Raw genomic sequence first — 21128 nt, forward strand, 5'->3', positions numbered from 1 at the left:
CGACCACGGGACCAGTTATCCCAGAATCAGAACTTCTCTAAGGGACAAAATCAACATGTTGCAAGAGTTGTTGACTCTCCTAATGTTGACTCTCCTAATGTTTTTCTCAGCAGAGATTGGGAGTTTAACCCCACCTTCCTACACCAGTTCTCTGGTACAAAAATCACTCTTTCCACATAGCTTCCTGAAGTTGCTCTTGAACACAGGGCCCAGACTGTGTGTGTGTGTGTGTGTGTTGTGGGGTGTTGTATTCTGAAATATGTCACTGACAAAATAACAGTGCACTTTACAGTGGATTTATACCGGACCATCCACACATCATCCTGCTTTGTAAATTGTTATGCAACGCTTCCCTGGCGTTACCAGGCTATTGCCATCTGGAGGAGCAATCCTGTGCTATAGGGCAGTGTTTCCCAACCTTTTTTGGGCAAAGGCACACTTGTTTCATGAAAAAAATCTCGAGGCACACCACCATTACAGCCCCGTGACGTCAGCGCGCAGCGTCACGCCGGGAGGGACGCACGAAAGTGTAAGTTTCAATTTTTTCCCCTCCCCCTTGCCTTCCTTCTGTGCCAACCGCCAAAAAGCCAAGAATCGCGGGACCGCCGGCGGAGGGGGGGAGGGCGAGCGGAGGCAGCGGCGAGCCCCGTTCCTCCCCATCCGCCCCATTCCGTGCAAGGAGCACGAACAGGTGTGAGAAGGGGGTCAAACCTGCGGGTCGGCGCCGGGGAACCTCCAAGCTTTGGGGGTGGGGGGGAGGAGGCAGCAAAGCGAGGCAGGAAGGAGAGCGCGGCTTGGCTGGGTGAGCTTTGGCTGGGGCAGGGAATGAGAGCCGCGAGGCGGGCGCTGCGGACGGAGGCGCTGCCCGCCGAGCTCGCAGGCAGCCAGGCAGGCAGACGGCGAGAGCCCCGCGCTGGGCGGCCTCTCCTCGCCGCCGCCGCCGCCCCGCCTCTCGCCGCCCGACTCGCCTCCGTCCGCGGCACACCAGGCAACATCTCGCGGCGCACTAGTGTGCCGCGGAACAGTGGTTGAAAAACACTGCTATAGGGCAAGAAAAGAGGGAAAGAATAAAGCCCAGGAAATTTGTGGCATAAGAAGTCACAGGATATCAGCAGGACGTTACGGGACACACACCGACAGGAAATGAAGTGTTATGTCTGCCCCAAAACGTTTACAGGCAGGTAATAACAGTATTGAAAGCAAGATCATGTATTACCGCCCCAAAATCTGCAGAATAAGAAGAGGCTCACAGGGTGAAATGCAGACAGGCACAATAAATGAACGTCCACTTGCCCCTCCACAGCAATGAGAACTTTGTGGGGAGAAGGAATGATTTGCATCAATGAATGGAGGCAGGGAAGAAGGCTATAATCTCCCTCCTCTTCATTGCAGACCCAATTCAGTCCCCGTCCCCCCCCCCCCCGCCTCCAATGCTGCTTTCAAGGGACAGGAAAGAGATCTAATCAAAAACTACTGGTGTCACATGTTGTTTAGGTCTTAAACCACAATACAATGGAGGAAGTAAGCTCTTAATACTTGACTGGTAAATACAAAAGCTTTATTTCTAGTTTAAGGTAAAGGTAAAGGAACCCCTGACCATTAGGTCCAGTCGTGGACGACTCTGGGGTTGCGGCACTCATCTCGCTTTACTGGCCGAGGGAGCCGGCATACAGCTTCCGGGTCATGTGGCCAGCATGACTAAGCCACTTCTGGCGAACCAGAGCAGCGCACGGAAACACCGTTTACCTTCCCACCGGAGAGGTACCTATTTATCTACTTGCACTTTGACGTGCTTTTGAACTGCTAGGTTGGCAGGAGCTGGGACTGAGCAACAGGAGCTCACCCCATTGCGGGGATTTGAACCGCCGACCTTCTGATCGGCAAGCCCTAGGCTCTGTGGTTTAACCCACAGCACCACCCACGTCCTACAGCAGATTAGGGACCAGACTAGTCAAGATGCTATTCACCCCAACTAGGCAAATGAATAGCAGGTATGGGGCGCCCCCTATCTTGGACTGAGGTTTTGGCAGGGGATAAGGGGGCCTTTGGCCCCTGCTGTGGTCCCAGTCCAGACTGGGCATGGGATGGGAGGAGGCAAACAGAAGCTTTCCTTCCAACTCATGGAGAGGGGGGCATGGAGCCCCAAATCCAAATTGGAGCAGCAGCAAGAGACAAAGGATTAAAGCCCCCCAAACTATGCCATAGCAAGGTCCTAGTCCAAGGACTACAGCAGAGGGAAATTGCCAGCTATTTTTATTTTGGAAAGGCCACCCAAGCAACTGCTAATAGGATGAATTGTCTAGTCCGGCCTTCAGCAAACAGTTGTGCAAATGCACATCTTAACCCCGAGGTGGCTACGACAGAAATCCCCACACAGGTACATGCCCCTACCTTAAGGTCGCGGTGTACGATGCCCATGTCATGCAGGTATTTGACAGCGTCAAGGATCTGCCGGATGAGCTGGCTGGCATCTCGCTCTGTGTAAAACCCCTTCTCCACAATCCTGTCAAAGAGCTCCCCGCCTGAGACCCTACATTGGGGAGGAAAAACATAGGTGAGGCCTGCTTTCCTAAAGAGACCCCTTCAGGAAGAGGGTGGCCAGGGTGAGCTCTGCCCACAAGCTCCACCAATGCTGCCAGGCTGTGCCAAGAGACTCCTCCCTTCCCTCGCCCATAACTGGGACTCCTCTAATTCCCGGCCTTCAACTCACAGCTGCATGATGAGGTAGAGATGTCCTCCGCTCTCATAGATGTCATCCAGAGCCACAATATTGGGGTGCTTGATCCTGCAAGAGAAAGAGAAGCTCCTTCAGCAAGAGGTCCGTGGATTATCATTACTCTGCCTTGTTTAGCCTGAAAGGCTTGCTTCCCAGCTTCTCTGTCGGGCAAGGCTATTTTCACAGACCCCATGGCAGAGGCAACTTATGCGTGGGTTACTCTTCGCCCTGCCCTGCCCTGCCCCACCCCGCCCATAAGCGATATGAGCATGTGGGGAGCACCCTCTAAACCAGGCACAGGCAAACTCGGCCCTCCAGATGTTTTGGGACTACAACTCCCATCATCCCTAGCTAACAGGACCAGTGGTCAGGGATGATGGGAATTGTAGTCCCAAAACTCCTGGAGGGATGAGTTTGCCTGTGCCTGCTCGAAACACCTGTTTTTACATGCTCTTTTTCTTTTATTCAGTCCCTTTGCCTCCAGATCGCCAGAAAGGGGAAAGGAACAGCACATCCGAGCCCACTGCAATACGGCTTCCTGCCCAGCAGCTGTTGAGCAGGGTAGCGAGGTAGCAGCAAGAGTTCCCTGCACCATTTTGGAACCCGTGTGTGTGTGTGTGTGTGTGTGTGTGTGTGTGTGGTTTTTAAAAAAGCATTTTTAACATTTATTTCTGGCCTTTGGCTCACTGACATCCTCTTCAGACTCTGGGGAGGGTCTCCTCGCGAGCCACAAGAACTTTCCAGCTCTCTCCCGCCACTTCCAAGTTTGAGAAGGATTATTTATTTATTTTGCGGTGGTGTACGCGGTCGCACACAAATAAATCATAGGCAAGTGGGGAGTTGCCTGTACCTTCGTTTCAAAACCAAGGGGGTCCAGGTGGCAACTCTCATCCATTTTATTCCTAGCTTTGGCCACAACCAGCACCGGCTGTGCAACACCCTTTCTCCCGAGGGTTTCCACTGTACAACTTGGATGGGGCACTTTTGGCCCTCCGTATGTTGCTGGACTCCAACTTCCACCAGTCCCAGAGAGCACAGCCAATGGTCAGGGATGATAGGAGTTGTAGTCCAACAATACTGGGAGGCCAAACAGAGGTTTCCTCACGCTGCCCGAGAGGAACAGGCTGACAAGCTACTTTAAAAGAGAGAGAAACAGAGAGATAATGTCCCTGTGATAAGCTGGTTGCTGTGCGACAGAGCTATGCAACAAACAGTCCCCAGAATCAAATCTTGCCTCTGCTGTGAACCCAGCAGGTGCCCTTAAGCAAACTACTGCTCTCAGCCTCAGGCCACTGCCCCACAAATACACACACACACACACACACACACATCTACAATAAGGGAATAATAGCAAAATCTACATTGCATGGTTGTTGTAAGGATTCCTGAGCTAATGTATGTGACGTATTTGACTGAAGAAACATATGGGAAAGGTCAAATAAATGCTATATACAGTGGTACCTCAGGTTAAGTACTTAATTTGTTCCGGAGGTCCGTTCTTAACCTGAAACTGTTCTTAACCTGAAGCACCACTTTAGCTAATGGGGCCTCCTGCTGCTGCTGCTCCACCAGAGCACAATTTCTGTTCTCATCCTGAAGCAAAGTTCTTAACCCGAGGTACTATTTCTGGGTTAGCGGAGTCTGTAACCCAAAGCGTATGTAACCTGAAGGTACCACTGTATATATATATTACATACTGGGAAGAATGAGCACACAAGCCAGAAACAGCTATTTAAATATATATGAAAGAAAGAAAGAAAGAAAGAAAGAAAGAAAGAAAGAAAGAAAGAAAGAAAGAAAGAAAGAAGCGTTATATTTTTTAAGAAATGCACGGTGTTGCCACGCAGACCAGTTTGCAGGCATTAGGTGGAGCTTTGTTTTGAAGAGGGCTTAAAATGAGTGGTTCGGCTTCAAAAGATTTAAAAAACAAATAATTTTGTAAAGGTACCGATCTGTGTCACTCACTTGTGATGTCACTGGTAGTAGTCAAAAAGAACCTATAGGAGGGGAGACTGATGAAAATTCATAGGTGAGCTACACATTTAAATGTGCAGCCATTGTTTTTGGTGACAAAGGAAAGCCACGTCCTCCTTCACCGCTGAAATAATAATGTATAGCAATTTGGTATAAAAGAAAGAGGCGGTGGAATTCAACATAGCGGTAAGTGGGGTTTACATGCATAGAACAAGGTCCATTAGTGTAATAAGAATTCCTTCCCTTCCAAGCAATCCCTAAACCTACTCAAGGGTTCTTCCTGCAGAGCAGCTTTGGGGGGGGGGCACAAAGGGGGGGGAGGGGCAGGGATTCCTGTTGTGCAAGCAGACCTCTTTCCTTGTAAACAGCAGCTTGGATGAATCCCACCCAGGGGGAAATAATGAAAGGAAACCAGTAATCGAAGCCTCCCAACATCACAGACACAGGGGCAGAAGCCAACATTAAGGCAGCAATTAAAGGAAAGGGACGCGGGTGGCACTGTGGGTTAAACCACAGAGCCTAGGACTTGCCGATCAGAAGGTCGGCGGTTCAAATCCCCGCGACGGGGTGAGCTCCCGTTGTTCGGTCCCTGCTCCTGCCCACCTAGCAGTTCGAAAGCACGCCAAAGTGCAAGTAGATAAATAGGCACCACTCCGGCGGGAAGGTAAACGGCGTTTCCGTGCGCTGCTCTGGTTTGCCAGAAGCGGCTTAGTCATGCTGGCCACATGACCCAGAAGCTGTACGCCGGCTCCCTTGGCCAATAAAGCGAGATGAGTGCTGCAACCCCAGAGTTGGCCACGACTGAACCTAATGGTCAAGGGTCCCTTTACCTTTAAAGGACAAGGGAAAGTCATCAGTGATCCCACTGCCGTGCTCAAGAGGAAGTAGCGAACGTAGTAGCAGAAGTGAACAGCAGAAAGCTTTAAATTAAAGTAACCCCAAAAAGGCTCAACAGCACTGGACAGGCTGTTGCTGGGGCTTTTGCTCTATATATACACTATATTTGCGCTAGTATTTAAAAACAAAACAACTCTGAAAAAAGAAAGAAAGAAAGCCATGGGACTGCAATAATTGGGGAATGATGTCATATGGATTCTCCGTAAAAAGTGAATGAATAAAGGGTAGCAATTCCAGGCTAACTCTGGAAGCAACCTTAACCCCCAGATCATATTCTAGAGCTGATTTTTATTAGTAGGAGACAGACCGTCACCTTTTATGTGTACAGAAGCTCTTTCCTTTAACCTCACCTCTTCCCTACCCTTCCGCCTTAAGCAGAAGAGTCACTATTGAAACAGGTTCCTTGATAATAATATAATAATATAAATTTATTATTTATACCCCGCCCATCTGGCTGGGTTTCCCCAGCCACTCTGGGCAGCTTCCAAAAGAATATTAAAATACTGTGATACATCAAACATTAAAAGCTTCCCTAAACAGGGCTGCCTTCAGATGTCTTCTAAAAGTCTGGTAGTTGTTGTTCTCTTTGACATCTGGTGGGAGGGCGTTCCACAGGGAGGGCGCCACTACCGAGAAGGCCCTCTGCCTGGTTCCCTGTAACTTGGCTTCTTGCAGTGAGGGAACTGCCAGAAGGCCCTCGGTGCTGGACCTCAGTGTCCGGGTAGAACGATGGAGGTGGAGACACTCCTTCAGGTATACTGGACCGAGGCCGTTTAGGGCTTTAAAGGTCAGCACCAACACTTTGAATTGTGCTCGGAAACGTACTGGGAGCCAATGTAGGTCTTTCAAGACCGGTGTTATACGGTCTTGGCGGCCGCTCCCAGTCACCAGTCTGGCTGCTGCATTTTGGATTAGTTGTAGTTTCCGGGTCACCTTCAAAGGTAGCCCCACGTAGAGCGCATTGCAGTAGTCCAAGCGGGAGATAACCAGAGCATGCACCACTCTGGCGAGGCAGTCCGCAGGCAGATAGGGTCTCAGCCTACGTACCAGATGGAGCTGGTACACAGCTGCCCTGGACACAGATTTAACCTGTGCCTCCATGGACAGCTGTGAGTCCAAAATGACTTCCAGGCTGTGCACCTGGTCCTTCAGGGGCACAGTTACCCCATTCAGGACCAGGGAATCCTCCACACCTGCCCGCCTCCTGTCCCAGTGAGAAATCACTCACTAGTTCCTGGAAAATACTTTGAGTGAGCGTCCCACTTCCCAGTTTCAATGGTCCACATGATGGTCATTGATGCTGGACTGGTTGGGAGAACCTGCCTTTCTTTTGTTGGACCTTACACCCCAGAACTCACAGCTTTGGACCCAGAAACCCTGTGGCCCAGGGTTGTTGCTAACGCACAAATTTGCATATAATTTGTATGTGCTCATGTATATGTATAATATAATAATAGAATGGCAGATAGCTGGGGGGTCTCATGAGCATCGTGCCCTGCATTATATGCCCATCAACTCCAGCCAGCATGGCAAATGGTCAAGGATGATGGGCGTTGGAGTTCAGCCACGTGTGGAGGGTACAGTGGTACCTTGGGTTACATATGCTTCAGGTTACAGACTCCGCTAACCCAGAAATAGTACAGTGGTACCTCGGGTTACATACACTTCAGGTTACAGACTCCGCTAACCCAGAAATAGTACCTCAGGTTAAGAACTTTGCTTCAGGATGAGAACAGAAATCATGCTCCGGCGGCGCGGCAGCAACAGGAGGCCCCATTAGCTAAAGTGGTGCTTCAGGTTAAGAACTGTTTCAGGTTAAGAACGGACCTCCGGAACGAATTAAGTACTTAACCTGAGGTACCACTGTATTGTTATTGTGTGTGTGTGTGTGTATTTGTGGGGAAGGCCTGAGGCTGAGAGCAGTAGTTTGTTTAAGGGACCTCCAGAACAAATTAAGTTCTTAACCAGAGGTACCACTGTAGTCTGTTCTCCACCCCTGTACTTAGAGGATGGGAAGTGCAGGTTCCAACTCTCTAATGGAGACTCCAGATGTGGCAGCCACTTCTCCAGAATTTCCCTCTCCTGTCCTCGTGACAGAGGTCATAGATTAGTTGCCCTCGCTGAACATGAGAGAGTCACAGGAACGAGAACGTGGCATGCTCCGGGCACAAGGAGACACTGTGCATTGCCAACCAGCACTATTTTCAGAAAGGCTGATATCCCAGGCCCAGATATCAGTTGTAGGAAATTATGCGCCCATGGAGATGATGCAAAGAGCTGTTGACACGTGATCAGGCTGGCAGGCCAGATGTATGAGGGGAGAGATTCCCTGCACATAGGGCGCACTCATGCGCAAACCTCTCTGCAGCTGAACTCACACAAACCAAGGCACGCAGCATTAACTACTCCCATTGAGGTCACATTCAGATGAGCACTCACCTTATTTTTTGCCAACAAACTTGGCTCACAGTTTCACTGGGCTCCTTCATTTTCAGCAGGCAGCAGTTATACCTTTTCAACCCTACCTATGCAGCCAGAACAGCTGGAAACATGCTTACTTTTTTTAAACGGAAAAATTTGGGATCCTGAATTCCAAGCCCAATACCAACATTCATTGCTTTTGCAGAACAAACAGTGGTAGCTCGGTTTTCGAATCTCTCCGCTGACGAACGTTTCGCTTTTCGAATGCCATAAACGCTGGAAGGAAATGCTTCCGTTTTCAAACAAGCCTTGGAAGTTGAACATGCCACGCGGCTTCCGTATTGAGTTTTCAGACATTTCAGAACTCTTCCAGTCTTCCAGAATGGATTACGTTCAAAAACTCAGGTACCACTGTATATACATTTTGCAAGAACAAAGCAAATGTGCATGGCTGTGCATGACATCCAGAACAAAGCCATTCTAAGCATAGGTTTTACACGTGGCCGAGCTGCAGACAAGAAAGTAACATCAACCCTGTTATGTATTGAAGTTCTCACCCTAGCCACCAGGGGTATCGTGTATATAGTTTTCACTCAAGTCCACGTCAGTTAATTTAGGCAGGAAACCCTGGGTTGTTGTTACAATGTTGACAGCCGGCTGCCTATAAAAGCAGGCCGGCTGAGCTGTTTGCTGTTCAGTTCTGTCCAGCTTACAGTAGTACCTCAGGTTAAGTACCTAATTCGTTCTGGAGGTCCGTTCTTAACCTGAAACTGTTCTTAACCTGAAGCACCACTTTAGCTGGGGCCTCCTGCTGCCGCCGCACCGCCGGAGCACGATTTCTGTTCTCATCCTGAAGCAAAGTTCTTAACCTGAAGCACTATTTCTGGGTTAGCAGAGTCTGTAACCTGAAGCGTATGTAACCCGAGGTACCACTGTACCTATAAAGATACTACTTGGAGAAATCTCTGTGCCATCTGCTATATCCACCCACTATTTAATAAGCCCTTGCTAGCTCATACTGGTATTGACACTTGGAGAAGGAGCAGGAAGGAAGCAGAGCCTGCGAGGAAGTCATGTAGTCTACCAACATGTAGCTACTAAAAGAACAAGAAGGAGGAAGAAGGAAGAAGAGGTTGCCTTTCTGTCTATCAGCCCACCTCACTGGTTCAGGTAGCTTATTGCAAGCGCCATTGCTTTATTCTCAACGCCACACATGCGTGCCCTGGGGATGTGGGGGTAAGCAGGGATGGGATGGCTGTTTCCACCTTGCTCCTCTTTCCAGGGACTGTTGGACGTGGTCGCTGGAACAGAGTGGAGGACTTTTGGTTTGACCCAGCAGTGGCTGTTCTCAAAGGGAGGGGTGGGGGACGAGAGGGAGGGCCACTCACTTGTGTAGCACAGCTATCTCATTCTCGATGCTGCTCTCCTTCCCTTCCAACACCTTCTTTGCGATGCACTTGATGGCTACCAGCTTCTGAGTCGACCTCTCTTCAGCCAGGACCACCTCGGAGAAGGCACCTCTGGAAAACAGAAGGGGAGGGCAGGGAAATGAGACGGTGGAGCAGGCCAGCCTAGTCCATTCTTAGCCAGGTATGCAGGTCCCCTAGTTCAGAGGGCCTGGGGGTTTCAAGGCCATTTCACAGAAGACACACTCCGGTAGATGCAGGTGTCTATCAACAGGGGTGGCCCAAAGGTGATTATTGGGGTACACATGCCCACTTTCTTATTTATCGTTTTCATCCGGGGTCAGCACACGTTTATGCTGTGTACCCAGAGATCTTCGGATGAAGGGTACAGTTATACCTCATGTTACATCCACTTCATGTTACGTTCTTTCAAATTATGTCCTGCGGCAACCCGGAAGTACTGGAAAGGCTTACTTCCGGGTTTAGCCACTCGCGCATGCGCAGAAGCGCAAAAATGATGTCACGCGCATGCGCAGAAGCGGCAAATCACAACCTGCGCATGCACAGACGTGCCGCTGCAGGTTGCGCTCTTTTCATGTTGCGAACGGGACTCCAGAACGGATACAAATTTTATAAATAAAAATAATAAAGTCAAGTGTTTTGGCTGGGGGAAATGACTGCGGATCTTGAAGTCATCCCCCCATCACGGTGCAGCAGACCCAAGCTTATTTCGGAATTCAGGGTGTGGCGTTTACCTCCTAGGTGGGTCAGAAGGAAAGGGTTAAAATGAGTGTGATGTGATTGGCCAGTGGAAGCCGATAGGAGGAGTTAGGGTTAGAGGGGGAGTTGTGTGAAAGTCAGTTGAGAGTTGGGAGTTGAAGGAAGAGGGAGGAATAGTCTGTGGGTTGGTCCAGTTGTGTGGTGAGAGAGTGAGAGGAATTGTTAGGTGGAGTCAGATAGATAGTTAGTTGGGATAATCAGTTTGAAGTTGTTAGGAACGAATAGGACAGTTAAGGAACTAAGATTAAGAAACTGCCAAGAAAAATTAACTGAAACCATAAGCTTGTTCATGCCTATAAAATAAACTTGATTTTTTGTTAATGTTACCAACTGACTGGACTCCGTGTGTCCCCGTGAGGAGAAACGGGTTGGTGGCAGCGAAGAACGCAATTACAGTGGTGGCACAGGGTCAATAGACCGTCAAACATCCGGGGGCCCTGTGTGATTGCCACACAGGGGCATCTAGTTCCTTACCTTTTCTGACCGAGATGTGTTTTAAAGCCACGTGCAAAATAAGGAACTTGTAAGCAACTTCAACGTCGTGCACAGGAATACGGCATGGATGGAGCTTCAAACAGTGAAAGCTATGGGGTGAAGCCAACCCATAAACACAGAGGGGGTGTGGGTGTGTGCAGGCAAGGCCCCTGTCATCTTCTGACCTGACATCCTGCGAGCACCAGGCCCTCCCCATCACACCCAGCTGGATCTCTCACCCAGCCGCTGTCACCACAGCAACCTGCAGAATTTCAGCTATTTATAGGAGAGCATGTGAGAGATGGAACCGGGCTGGCAGGAGAGAATGTGCCAGGAAGAAAGGGGTGAGAGGAGGAAGGGAGGAAGCGCTAGGTAAAGAATTGGGGAGGAAGCGCCAGGTAGGAAGAAGACAGAGACTGGGCACACTGTGTTCCAGCAAGGGAGGGGGTGAGTTTAAAAGCAGAACCACGCAGGTTGCATCCGTGGAAAAGCAAATCTAGCCAAGTCTTCCAGGATCTACAGATGGATTAGAAAGGGAAAAGGATTCATAGCTTGGCACCCTGGCCGCTGTCCATGCTGCCTGGGAGTCGTAGTTCAGTGAAATCTGGGCAGCAGGAGGGTGAGGATTGGGCTATAATAGGAGGAATTGCCATGGATTCCTGGTAAGGAGTGATATAGGATCTGAAGACAAGAGGAATGGCCCCTTCTACCTGAGCAGAGAGCTTCTAAAACCTGTATCTCTGTGGTAGTGCGCGCGCACACACACACACACACACACACACACACACCCCATACTGGTTTCTTGGCTGGCCTTGGCTGTGCCACCTTCAGAATAAGAACACAAGTTGGCAAACAAAGGGCACTATCTATATTCCCCTCCCTGCTTATCGCCGGTTCTTGCGATTAGAGCCCTTTGGCTTTTCAGCCCCATCTAGGGCAGGGGATAAAAGAGAACAGGCAAATGGCACAGTTTCAGAGCCGAATAGGCTCCGTCTCTGGCCAGGAAGGAAAGGGTTTGTTATCTGTACAAAGGGGCACTCGGGGCCGAGCCAAGGAGAGATGGGGAGAGGCAGGTTCTGAGGAATCAGCTGCTGCGAGGACAGACACAGTTCACAACCTGCAGCCCCCGTCCCCTCCATGGCACCATGTGCCACTTGGCATATGCCAGCGAGCCCTGTTGCCCCGCCAGAGAATCTCCACCTGCCAGCTGCTTTTTATGGTCCAGGAAAATTCATAGGAGGATAAGGCTATCGGTGGGTACACATGATAGGTACCTACTACCTCCACACAATCAGAGGAGGACCTGGATACGAGTTACGTACATATTTGCCCATCCAACTCAACACAAAGACTGGCAGCAGCTCCCCAGCGCTTCAAACAAAAGTTTCTCCCAGCCCTACCTGGATTGGCCAGGGATTGAATTTGGGACCTTCTGTGGACTGTGCAGAATAAGATAAATTAACAGGAAGGATTCAAAACCTGCGGGACCAGAGATTCTTAGAAGACTGGAGTAAATATACAAACTATTTGAAAAGTAATAGTAACGAACAGATTACGCTAGCAGGATTGCAAGAAGTTTTGTAAGGAGGGCTATTTGAAATATTGCATGAAAGACTATGAGGAGAATGATTAGTTAATGATAATGAAGAGTAATAGAGAAATTAAGAAATGCAGAATAAGTGATAAAGAATGAAAAATCATCAGAGTTGTTGACGGAAGTCTAAAACATTGTATAAGATAAGAAGTTATGTTATATGACTGTTGGAAATGATATGTTAAAAAATCTAATAAAAATGTGTGTGTGTGTGTGTGTGTGTGTGTGTGTGTGTGTGTATACACACCGTATTTTTCGCTCTATGACACGCATCAGGCCATAACACGCACATAATTTTTAGAGGAGGAAAACAAAAAAAATATTCTAAACGAAATAGTGGATATATGATTTTTGTGGTTCATGCTGTGGCCACAGACATGTGATCAGACAGTGAGTTTGGAGTAGCCCAATGCAAAAATCCTGAGGATCCATGCTTTGTAACCACGGAGGAGGGAAGGAAGGGGAACCATGGATCATCTGCTCACGACTGCAGCAGATCCCCCCGCCACCCGCAGGCATTCGCTCCATAACACGCACAGACATTTCCCCTTACTTTCTAGGAGGAAAAAAGTGAGTGTTATGGTGCAAAAAATACGGTATATATATAATTGGGACCTTCTGCATACAAGCAAATGCCCCACCCCTTGAACTATGGCCCTTCCCTGAGTTGCTAGAGGAGCATCTTCAAGAGCAGGCTATTGCCTCCCCACCATGCTTGTGAGGTTCCCAGGCGCCTCTGACCGGCCACTGTGGAAAACGAGATGCTAGACCAGAACCTTCCTATGTTCTCGTGAAAAACAAAGTTACGCCACGTCATATGATGGCTTGCGAAACTTGCTGTCCAATCTGACTACTCCCACTTCCTCCTGACTCTACTAGCATAAGTCAACACCCTTCCCCCTCCCCCCAATTTAACAAACATAAAAATCTGACGCCACTGTTTTGCTTGCCATTATTCGGCATCATCGTTCCTTCGTAAGCATGCATTTTACCACTTTTTTAATCATCCTGGCTGAGAGTACCCCCTGCACCCCCCCCAAAAAAAAGGGTTGCTAAAATATATTCAGGAACTGACTAATCTGATTTAGGGATAAGTACATAAAAGGACACGGGTGGCACTGTGGGTTAAACCACAGAGCCTAGGACTTGCTGATCAGAAGGTCGGCGGTTCAAATCCCCGCAAAGGGGTGAGCTCCCATTGCTCGGCCCCAGCTCCTGCCAACCTAGCAGTTCGAAAGCACATCAAAGTAGATAAATAGATACCGCTCCGGCGGGAAGGTAAATGGCGTTTCCATGAGCTGCTCTGGTTCGCCAGAAGCAGCTTAGTCATGCTGGCCACATGATCCGGAAGCTGTACGCCGGCTCCCTCGGTCAATAAAGCGAGATGAGCGCCACAACCCTAGAGTCGGCCACGACTGGACCTAATGGTCAGGGGTCCCTTTACTTTTACTTTACAGAGGGGGTGGTAGGTGATATATTAGAGTCAAACGGCCTTGAAATGCACGAGGCAGAATCACAGAATTGTACAGTTGGAAGGGATCACGAGAGTCATCTGAGATTAAGAGTCTCGTGCTCTATTGACTGAGCTGCCAGAGCAGAAAGGGCAGTCCGTGCCAATTCCACATAAGGGCCAAACCACACTTTTTTAAAAGGATGCTTAAGATGGCCTCTTAAGGAGAGGTTTGATGTGGAACTGGAGTGGGAACCCAATCCGGACAGAGAGCACATTCTGCTTCAGGTCCCTGCATGGCTACCTTTCCTTCAAAACACAAGTGACCAGACTGAGCCTCCTCTTAAAGACACCTGAATGTGTCATTTGGCACCAAAATGGACGCAAGATAAAACACGGTGCCTGTCCGCGGCAGCAGTAATCTAAGTTACCTGTTTAAACTTAGGGAGGGTGGTATGACTTGTCACACGGAGGCCTGCAGGAGAAGAACCCCACAGTGATTGTGAGGAACCAGAGAAGTTTTCCTCCAGAGATTGGACGGTGGTGACCTCTACGAGAGCTCTCACCTTCTAATCCTTTCTGTAATTAACACATTAATCCCGCTTAGGTGTCTTAGGCAGTCTCGGGTGCTGGCCTCCTTTTACTTTGCAAGCCAGCCAGTCTGAGCTCCTTTGCTGCCAGGCTGCTCCACCTGAGGTGTCAAACACAGTCCTTGACCACAGGGCTAAGGTTCATAGCCCTTTATGAAGGGGGGAGGTTGTAGAGAGAGAGAGGGAGGAAGGGCTGAGATCTGCCCGCAGAATATCTCACCAGAGTGGTGCATGCTCTACTTATCTCTCGCTTGGACTACTGCAATGTGCTCTACGTGGGGCTACCTTCATAGGCGCCGACTCCATGGGGCTTGAGGGGGCCCGAGCCCCCTCAAAAATTCGTTTGGGGGGGCTCCGCCCCCCCAATAATCTCCAGCGCCCCTCCAGCAGAGCGCCATCGCCGCCCCTCCCCCAGCCCAAAATGCACAGGGTCGGGCTGCATGCCTCCTGCCCTCCCTCCCGAGCAAAAGCTCCACCCAATTTCCGCTCCGGAGCTGATTAATAGGCGCAGCACGCTCTCCCCTATTCGCTCACGAGGAGGCGGCGCCACTTTATTTGCATATTCATGAGCTTATTTATTATTCATGAGCTTTCCCGGACCCCCCCCCCCATATTTTTTATAAGTCCGCGTCCCTGGCTACCTTTGAAGGTGACCCGGAAACTACAACTAATCCAGAATGCGGCAGCTAGACTGGTGACTGGGGGCAGCCGCTGAGACCACATAACACCGGTCTTGAAAGACCTACATTGCCTCCCAGTACGTTTCCGAGCACAATTCAAAGTGTTGGTGTTGACCTTTAAAGCCCTAAATGGCCTCAGCCCAGTATACCTGAAGGAGTGTCTCCACTTCCATCGTTCTGCCCGGACACTGAGGTCCAGCGCCGAAGGCCTTCTGGCAGTTCCCTCATTGCGAAAAGCAAAGCTACAGGGAACCAGGCAGAGGGCCTTCTTGGTAGTGGCGCCTGCCCTGTGGAACGCCCTCCCATCAGATGTCAAAGAGATAAACAACTACCTGACATTTAGAAGACATCTGAAGGCAGCCCTGTTCAGGGAAGTTTTTAATGTGTGACATTTTAATGTATTTTTAAACTGTGTTGGAAGCCACCCAGACCCAGAGTGGCTGGGGAAGCCCAGCCAGATGGGCAGGGTACAAATAATAAATCCTTCTTCTTCTTCTTCTTCTTCTTCTTCTTCTTCTTCTTCTTCTTCTTATTATTATTATTATTATTATTATTATTATTATTATAGAATCATAGAATTGTAGAGCTGGAAGGGACCTTGAGTCTCACTTAGTCCAACTGCCTGCAGTGCCGGAATACGCAGCTGTCCCATACGGGTCCCAAACCTGTGACCTTGGTGTTATCAACACCACACTCTAACCAACTGAGCTACGCAGTGCAGTGGCGTAGCGTGGGTTGTCAGCACCCGGGGCAAGGCAAGTAATTTGCGCCCCCTAACCCGTGGATTTTAGCACTCGAGGTAGGGGCAGAGAGCTGCGAGTGCGAGCGCCCCCCCAGATGTTGCGCCCGGTGCGGCCGGCCCCCCCTGCACCCCCCACGCTACGCCACTGACGCAGTGATCTCAGTTCTGGTCCTGACAGCAAATTCCTGAACCAAGCGTGTGCTCTGTGGCACCTTAACTCTTGATTCAAAAATGCCCTGTGCCATCATCTTGCATCCGCCCCTGGTTTGTAGATCTTGAAGTTCTTTCCTCTGCCCTACATGAACCACCACCACCACCAGTTGACTTGAACATATTATAAAAGGGCTTACCTTCTTGCCCAGGGTTTCCCCCAACCCATAAGATTGGATAGTGATGTATGGAAATAAGAGCTGGACCATAAAGAAGGCTGATCGCCAAAGAATTGATGCTTTTGAATTCTGGTGCTGGAGGAGACTCTTGAGAGTCCCATGGACTGCAAGAAGATCAAACGTATCCATTCTTAAGGAAATCAGCCCTGAGTGCTCACTGGAAGGACAGATCCTGAAGCTGAGGCTCCAATACTTTGGCCACCTCATGAGAAGAGAGACTCCCTGGAAAAGACCCTGATGCTGGGAAAGATTGAGGGCACAAGGAGAAGGGGACAACAGAGGACGAGATGGTTGGACAGTGTTCTCAAAGCTACCAACATGAGTCTGACCAAACAGCAGGAGTCAGTGAAAGACAGGAATGCCTGGCGTGCTCTGGTCCATGGAGTCACGAAGAGTCGGACACAAATAAACGACTAAACAACAGCTGCATACACAGCACACACCATATATCTATCTATCTATCTATCCATATATAGATATCAATATAGATATATAGAGATAGAGATAGATAGATATATAATGTAATATATAATGTAAAGCAATTTAAAAAGGCTTTTAAATAAATAAAACACACCCACACCCAATTAGATTTCTCAAGCACAAAGTCTTTCTATCCTTGCCTTATATCACAACCATGTTGGAAGATAATATGGACACATATAAGGAAGTGGGGGACAGGGTGGGGAGAGAGAAAGGCTTTCTTTTTGTTTCTCGCCTAACAGAAAAGTTCATTCATTTCTTCTGCTGTTGCTCATGAAGACCCGCATAGATAGCTGAGTTGCTTTGCATCCAATGGTACTGGAGAAAGGAGAGGCTGAAAATAGCTACAGTGGTGCCTTGCAAGACGAAAAGAATCCGTTCTGTGATTCTCTTCGTCTAGCGGTTTTTTCGTCTTGCGAAGCAAGCCCATTGACAGATTAGCGGATTAGCGCTATTAGCGGCTTATCTGCTGATCGGATAAGCTGATAAGCGGCTTAGCGGCTTAGAAAAAGGGGGGAAGGAAAAAAACCCGCAGGAACTCGCAAGACATTTTCGTCTTGCGAAGCAAACCCATAGGAGATTCGTTTTGCGAAGCACCTCCAAAATGGAAAACTCTTTCGTCTAGCGAGTTTTCCGTCTTGCGAGGCATTCGTCTTGCGGGGCACCACTGTACCTAGATAACAGAGAGCCCTCGCCACTTGCCAGACCTGAGCCTTGAAAACCTTAAGGTAGCACCTGTGAGCATGTGCTACCTGAGGTAAAAAACCCTCCTTTCAAAAAATAAAAAATAGGGTACTATTGACTGGCCACATACTTCAGCAGCAGCCCAGGTCTCCTGTCAATATTGACTGAGCCCTGTGCTAATATTTGAAGCCACAGGTTTCCAAAGCGCATTCGCCATCTGTTGGCCCAGCCTTGGTACAAATTCAAGGTGGAGTGTGCCCAGCAGTTTAGGATGGGGCAGGGGAGAAGACGCTTGCCACTAATGGAGCCTGGACCCTGCATCTCACCCTACAAATGGCTCCTACATTTTAGACAGTCTCCTACTGGGGCATGAGAAGTTAAGAACCTAAGGGGATTCCTGCTGGTGTGGCACCCTGTTCTCATGGCAGGAAGTCTCCAAACAGGAAATGAGCTATCAGCCAGCTTCCCCTGCTCAAGCGGAACACAAGGCAGAAATCCATAAGCAGCAGCAGCCTCATGGACTCCTAACACATTTTTCAAAAACTGATCAGATAAACAATACTAGGGTTATTATCTCTGATGGGTGTAGCACAAAATAAAGGAAGTGGCTGTGTTTAGATATCATTATAAGCCATGGTTTATCTCGACAAGAACGAGCCTAACACTCCCTGTTCTCTTCATGTGCTCTCTTCCTCATCCAGCATAGGCAAGAGAAGACGAATGGAGGCCTCTAATTTCAATTAACCGCAGTCACTGTTATGCTCGAACCCTAAACTGTGGCTAATCTTAACGATGGCTTGGTGAAACGAGACAGCTTCGTAAGCTATTGCTTGAAGTTGGCTGCTTTCAAACAAACCATAGTTAAGGTTAAGCACAAGATGTGGTTAACAAAATTTAAAAAGCAGACGCAAAATATTCCAAGCCCCTTCTTGCAGCTGTGCCAGAGGAGAAGCATGAGGCCCCAGGGGAGGGTAGACTCACTCCCACCACAGTAAACCATGGCAACCAGTGTGACTCTGAAGCATTTTTTAATTCCTGTTTCATGTAGACAAGGTCAATTAGCTTAGGCTAACAGCCTTGGAATCTTGATGATAGAAAACAAGCTCTTAGAACATCAGCTGGCAGCATCTACTGCTAGGAGATTTGCAAAGGCGCACAAGGGTCCTTCCAATTGTTTAATAACAGAAAGAACAACAAAGGCACCCTCTTCCCGAAAATGAAGAAAGCTAAGATGAAGAAAACAAGCTGCTATTTTGAACCTGGCTCGAGTTGGTGGGCCTTGAGGTTTTCATTAAAATACAGTACTGTAAATCCCCTGCCTTAGAGGAGTAGCCCTCACCCAGGTATCCCTAATAACCACATGGCTGTGTGGTGTAGTGGTTAGGGTGCCAGCCTAGGACCTGGGAGACCAAGGATCAAACCCCCACTCATCGCTGAAGATAGGCCACTGCCTATCAACCTAACCTACCTCACAGGGTTGTCGTGGGGATTAAATGGGGGGGGACGGACGACCACGGGCACCTTGGAGAAAAAGGTGGGATGTAAATGCAATAAACAAACGAACAACGACTCACGTGCCCAGCACCTCCCGGAATTCATAGATCTCCCGGATATCTTCCGCTCGTTTCTTCCAACTGGGCTCCTCCTCTTCCAAGGGCATGGCTCTTATCGGGCTGAACCTCTGGGCTGCCCTACGCCCAGCTGTCCCAGAGCAGAGGGGCAGGCAGGTGGAGCAAACTCAGGGCCTAGAGAGGAAGAACAGGGATATCGGCATTAGAACAGGACCGCAAAGAAGTAGTAGTAGCAGCTACTACTATGCCATAAGATCCACTGTCCTGTAATATCACATATGAGCTTTAACTACTGATGAAGCCCAGGGCGGCAAAACAAGGCCAATATTCCAGAAATCCTTAGACTCTGTGAAAGGATTCTGTGGAACTGCTACAACCTTTCATGAGGATTGCTTGGACCTTATGAACAGACAGGTGGAATAGACACTACAGTGGTACCTCAGGTTAAGTACTTAATTCATTCCAGAGGTCCATTCTTAGCCTGAAACTGTTCTTAACCTGAAGCACCACTTTAGCTAATGGGGCCTCCTGCTGCTGCTGTGCCGCTGGAGCACGATTTCTGTTCTCATCCTGAAGCAAAGTTCTTAACCCAAGGTACTATTTCTGGGTTAGCGGAGTCTGTAACCTGAAGCATATGTAACCCGAGGTACCACTGTATTACACGGATAGACCTTATGCATGAACTGACTAGAGAATGATCTGATCCACTGGGTCTTCTGCTTTGTTCGTTTGTTGAGCTTTCTGAGTTACTTCCGTTGAAATTTATGATTTGATACATGAATAGTATACCTTATTTATCTAAGAACACAGCCGGTTACGTCTCGTGTGTTTATTGAATCTTCCTGGAGCTTAGCACTGCCTAGAAGGAGAGCAAACAGGGGCCAACCTGAATGTTGCAGGAGTGTTACATATTCAGTTTGGTTCTGCTCATCCCATGCATATGAAGGAAGAGAGTTCACCTGCCTCCCGCCGGCAGAAGGCTCCCACACTGTTCAGCTGCTCAGCATCAACAAAGCTGGGATACGGAACCCAAGATGTGCCACAGCCTTCCCCAGCCAGATGTTTCGGCCTACCGTTTTCTGTCAGCCCCAGGAACCATTGCTGGTGCTCAGGACTGATGCAGTCTAAAACATCTGGAGGTCACCAATGTCCAGGAAGGCTGCTACATCATCTTTGGTGAAGCAGCTCATTTTAAAATTAGCTGGTTTACAGAGGGACCTCAGAATTCAGATTATAGAGTCTGTTTCCCCCCCCCCAAGGCTTAGCCCAAGGGTCTGCAACGTAGTGACCTCCCTCTGGATGTCTCTGGACTCCAGTTCTCATCATCACTGACCCTGGGCCTTGCTGGCTCTAGGGCTGATGGGAGTTGATAATCCAGCAACATCTTGAGAGAGGCACCATATTGGCTCCCCCTGGCAAAGTCTTTCAAGGAGGGGGCAGTGGGGTGGGGTGGGGTACAGTGGCCAGACACAAGGGCTTCTTTCGCTTCCCCTCATCTCGCCCTCCCTCTTCCCAATTCCTCTTCACTTTTGTGCCCTTCAGCATATTGCTCAGGCTTTTAAGCCTGTTTGGTAACATTGCAGCTGTCGCCATGACAACAGCTGTAGCTCCTGCAACACCGAAAACACAGCTCCTTCCTCTGCCTCAACCTCCATCTCCCAAGGGGCCAGGCTTGCCCCTACTTTTGCACACTCATGCGCAACACACAAACACACACACCCTCAAAGCAGCCTTCTCCAACCTCATGCCCTCTAGATATGATTTGGAGTGCAACTTCTCCTCAGCCAGTATCTAAGTTGGCAATGGCTGACTTTGGGCCTAGCCTTCGTGCTGCGATGTGAGCTACCGTGTTCAACTTTAAAGCGAGCAGCATTTGGAGGTTTCCGGAAAGGCTAAGCAGGAGGGTGTCCATTTCACTTGAAAGACTTACTCTGGGCTCATCCACATTCCCACTTGCCCTGTGCCCTGAGTGGTTTTCCGCTTCCGCCCGCACCTTTCCCACAGAAAACCCATCATTTAGTGCTAAATCGGAGCAAACGTCAATCCGGAGAAAACCCGAATTGCCATTTGCTCTGACTGAATGCTAAAGAGCAGCTTTCTCTGAGGGAAAGCAGTGGGAGCGGAGGAGGAAGTGTGGACAAGGCCTCTGATTCACTTCTGCTCCTTATGCCTGATGCTGAAGACAAGGGCTGCCTCCAGAACGTCAGTCTTTTCAAGGAGGGATTTCCATCGCATAGCAGGCACTTGGGTTTGCGCACTTGAAGCGGACTAAAACGTTCC

General features: G+C 49.1%; 1 protein-coding gene and 1 long non-coding RNA gene across 3 annotated transcripts in view; one reads left to right on the plus strand and one right to left on the minus strand.

Moving 5' to 3' along the window:
* CAMK1 (calcium/calmodulin dependent protein kinase I) overlaps nucleotides 1-21128 on the minus strand; it is a 45815-nt gene that overhangs the window by 15591 nt on the left and 9096 nt on the right. For both annotated transcript variants that reach the window (XM_081183331.1, XM_081183332.1), the window contains 4 exons: nucleotides 18852-19022; nucleotides 9397-9528; nucleotides 2711-2785; nucleotides 2392-2530 (listed from right to left, as the gene is read on the minus strand). In XM_081183331.1, the coding sequence (XP_081039457.1) occupies nucleotides 2392-2530; nucleotides 2711-2785; nucleotides 9397-9528; nucleotides 18852-18937 (432 nt within the window). In that variant the 5' untranslated portion in view covers nucleotides 18938-19022. The remainder of the gene's footprint in view (nucleotides 1-2391; nucleotides 2531-2710; nucleotides 2786-9396; nucleotides 9529-18851; nucleotides 19023-21128) is intronic.
* On the plus strand, nucleotides 10119-10520 carry LOC308581389. The gene is made up of 2 exons (XR_014005043.1): nucleotides 10119-10156; nucleotides 10243-10520. It is a non-coding gene; the product is annotated as an uncharacterized lncRNA (long non-coding RNA).

This window comes from Podarcis bocagei (genome assembly GCF_964188305.1).
Source record: "Podarcis bocagei genome assembly, chromosome: 2".
Classification (NCBI taxonomy): domain Eukaryota; kingdom Metazoa; phylum Chordata; class Lepidosauria; order Squamata; family Lacertidae; genus Podarcis; species Podarcis bocagei.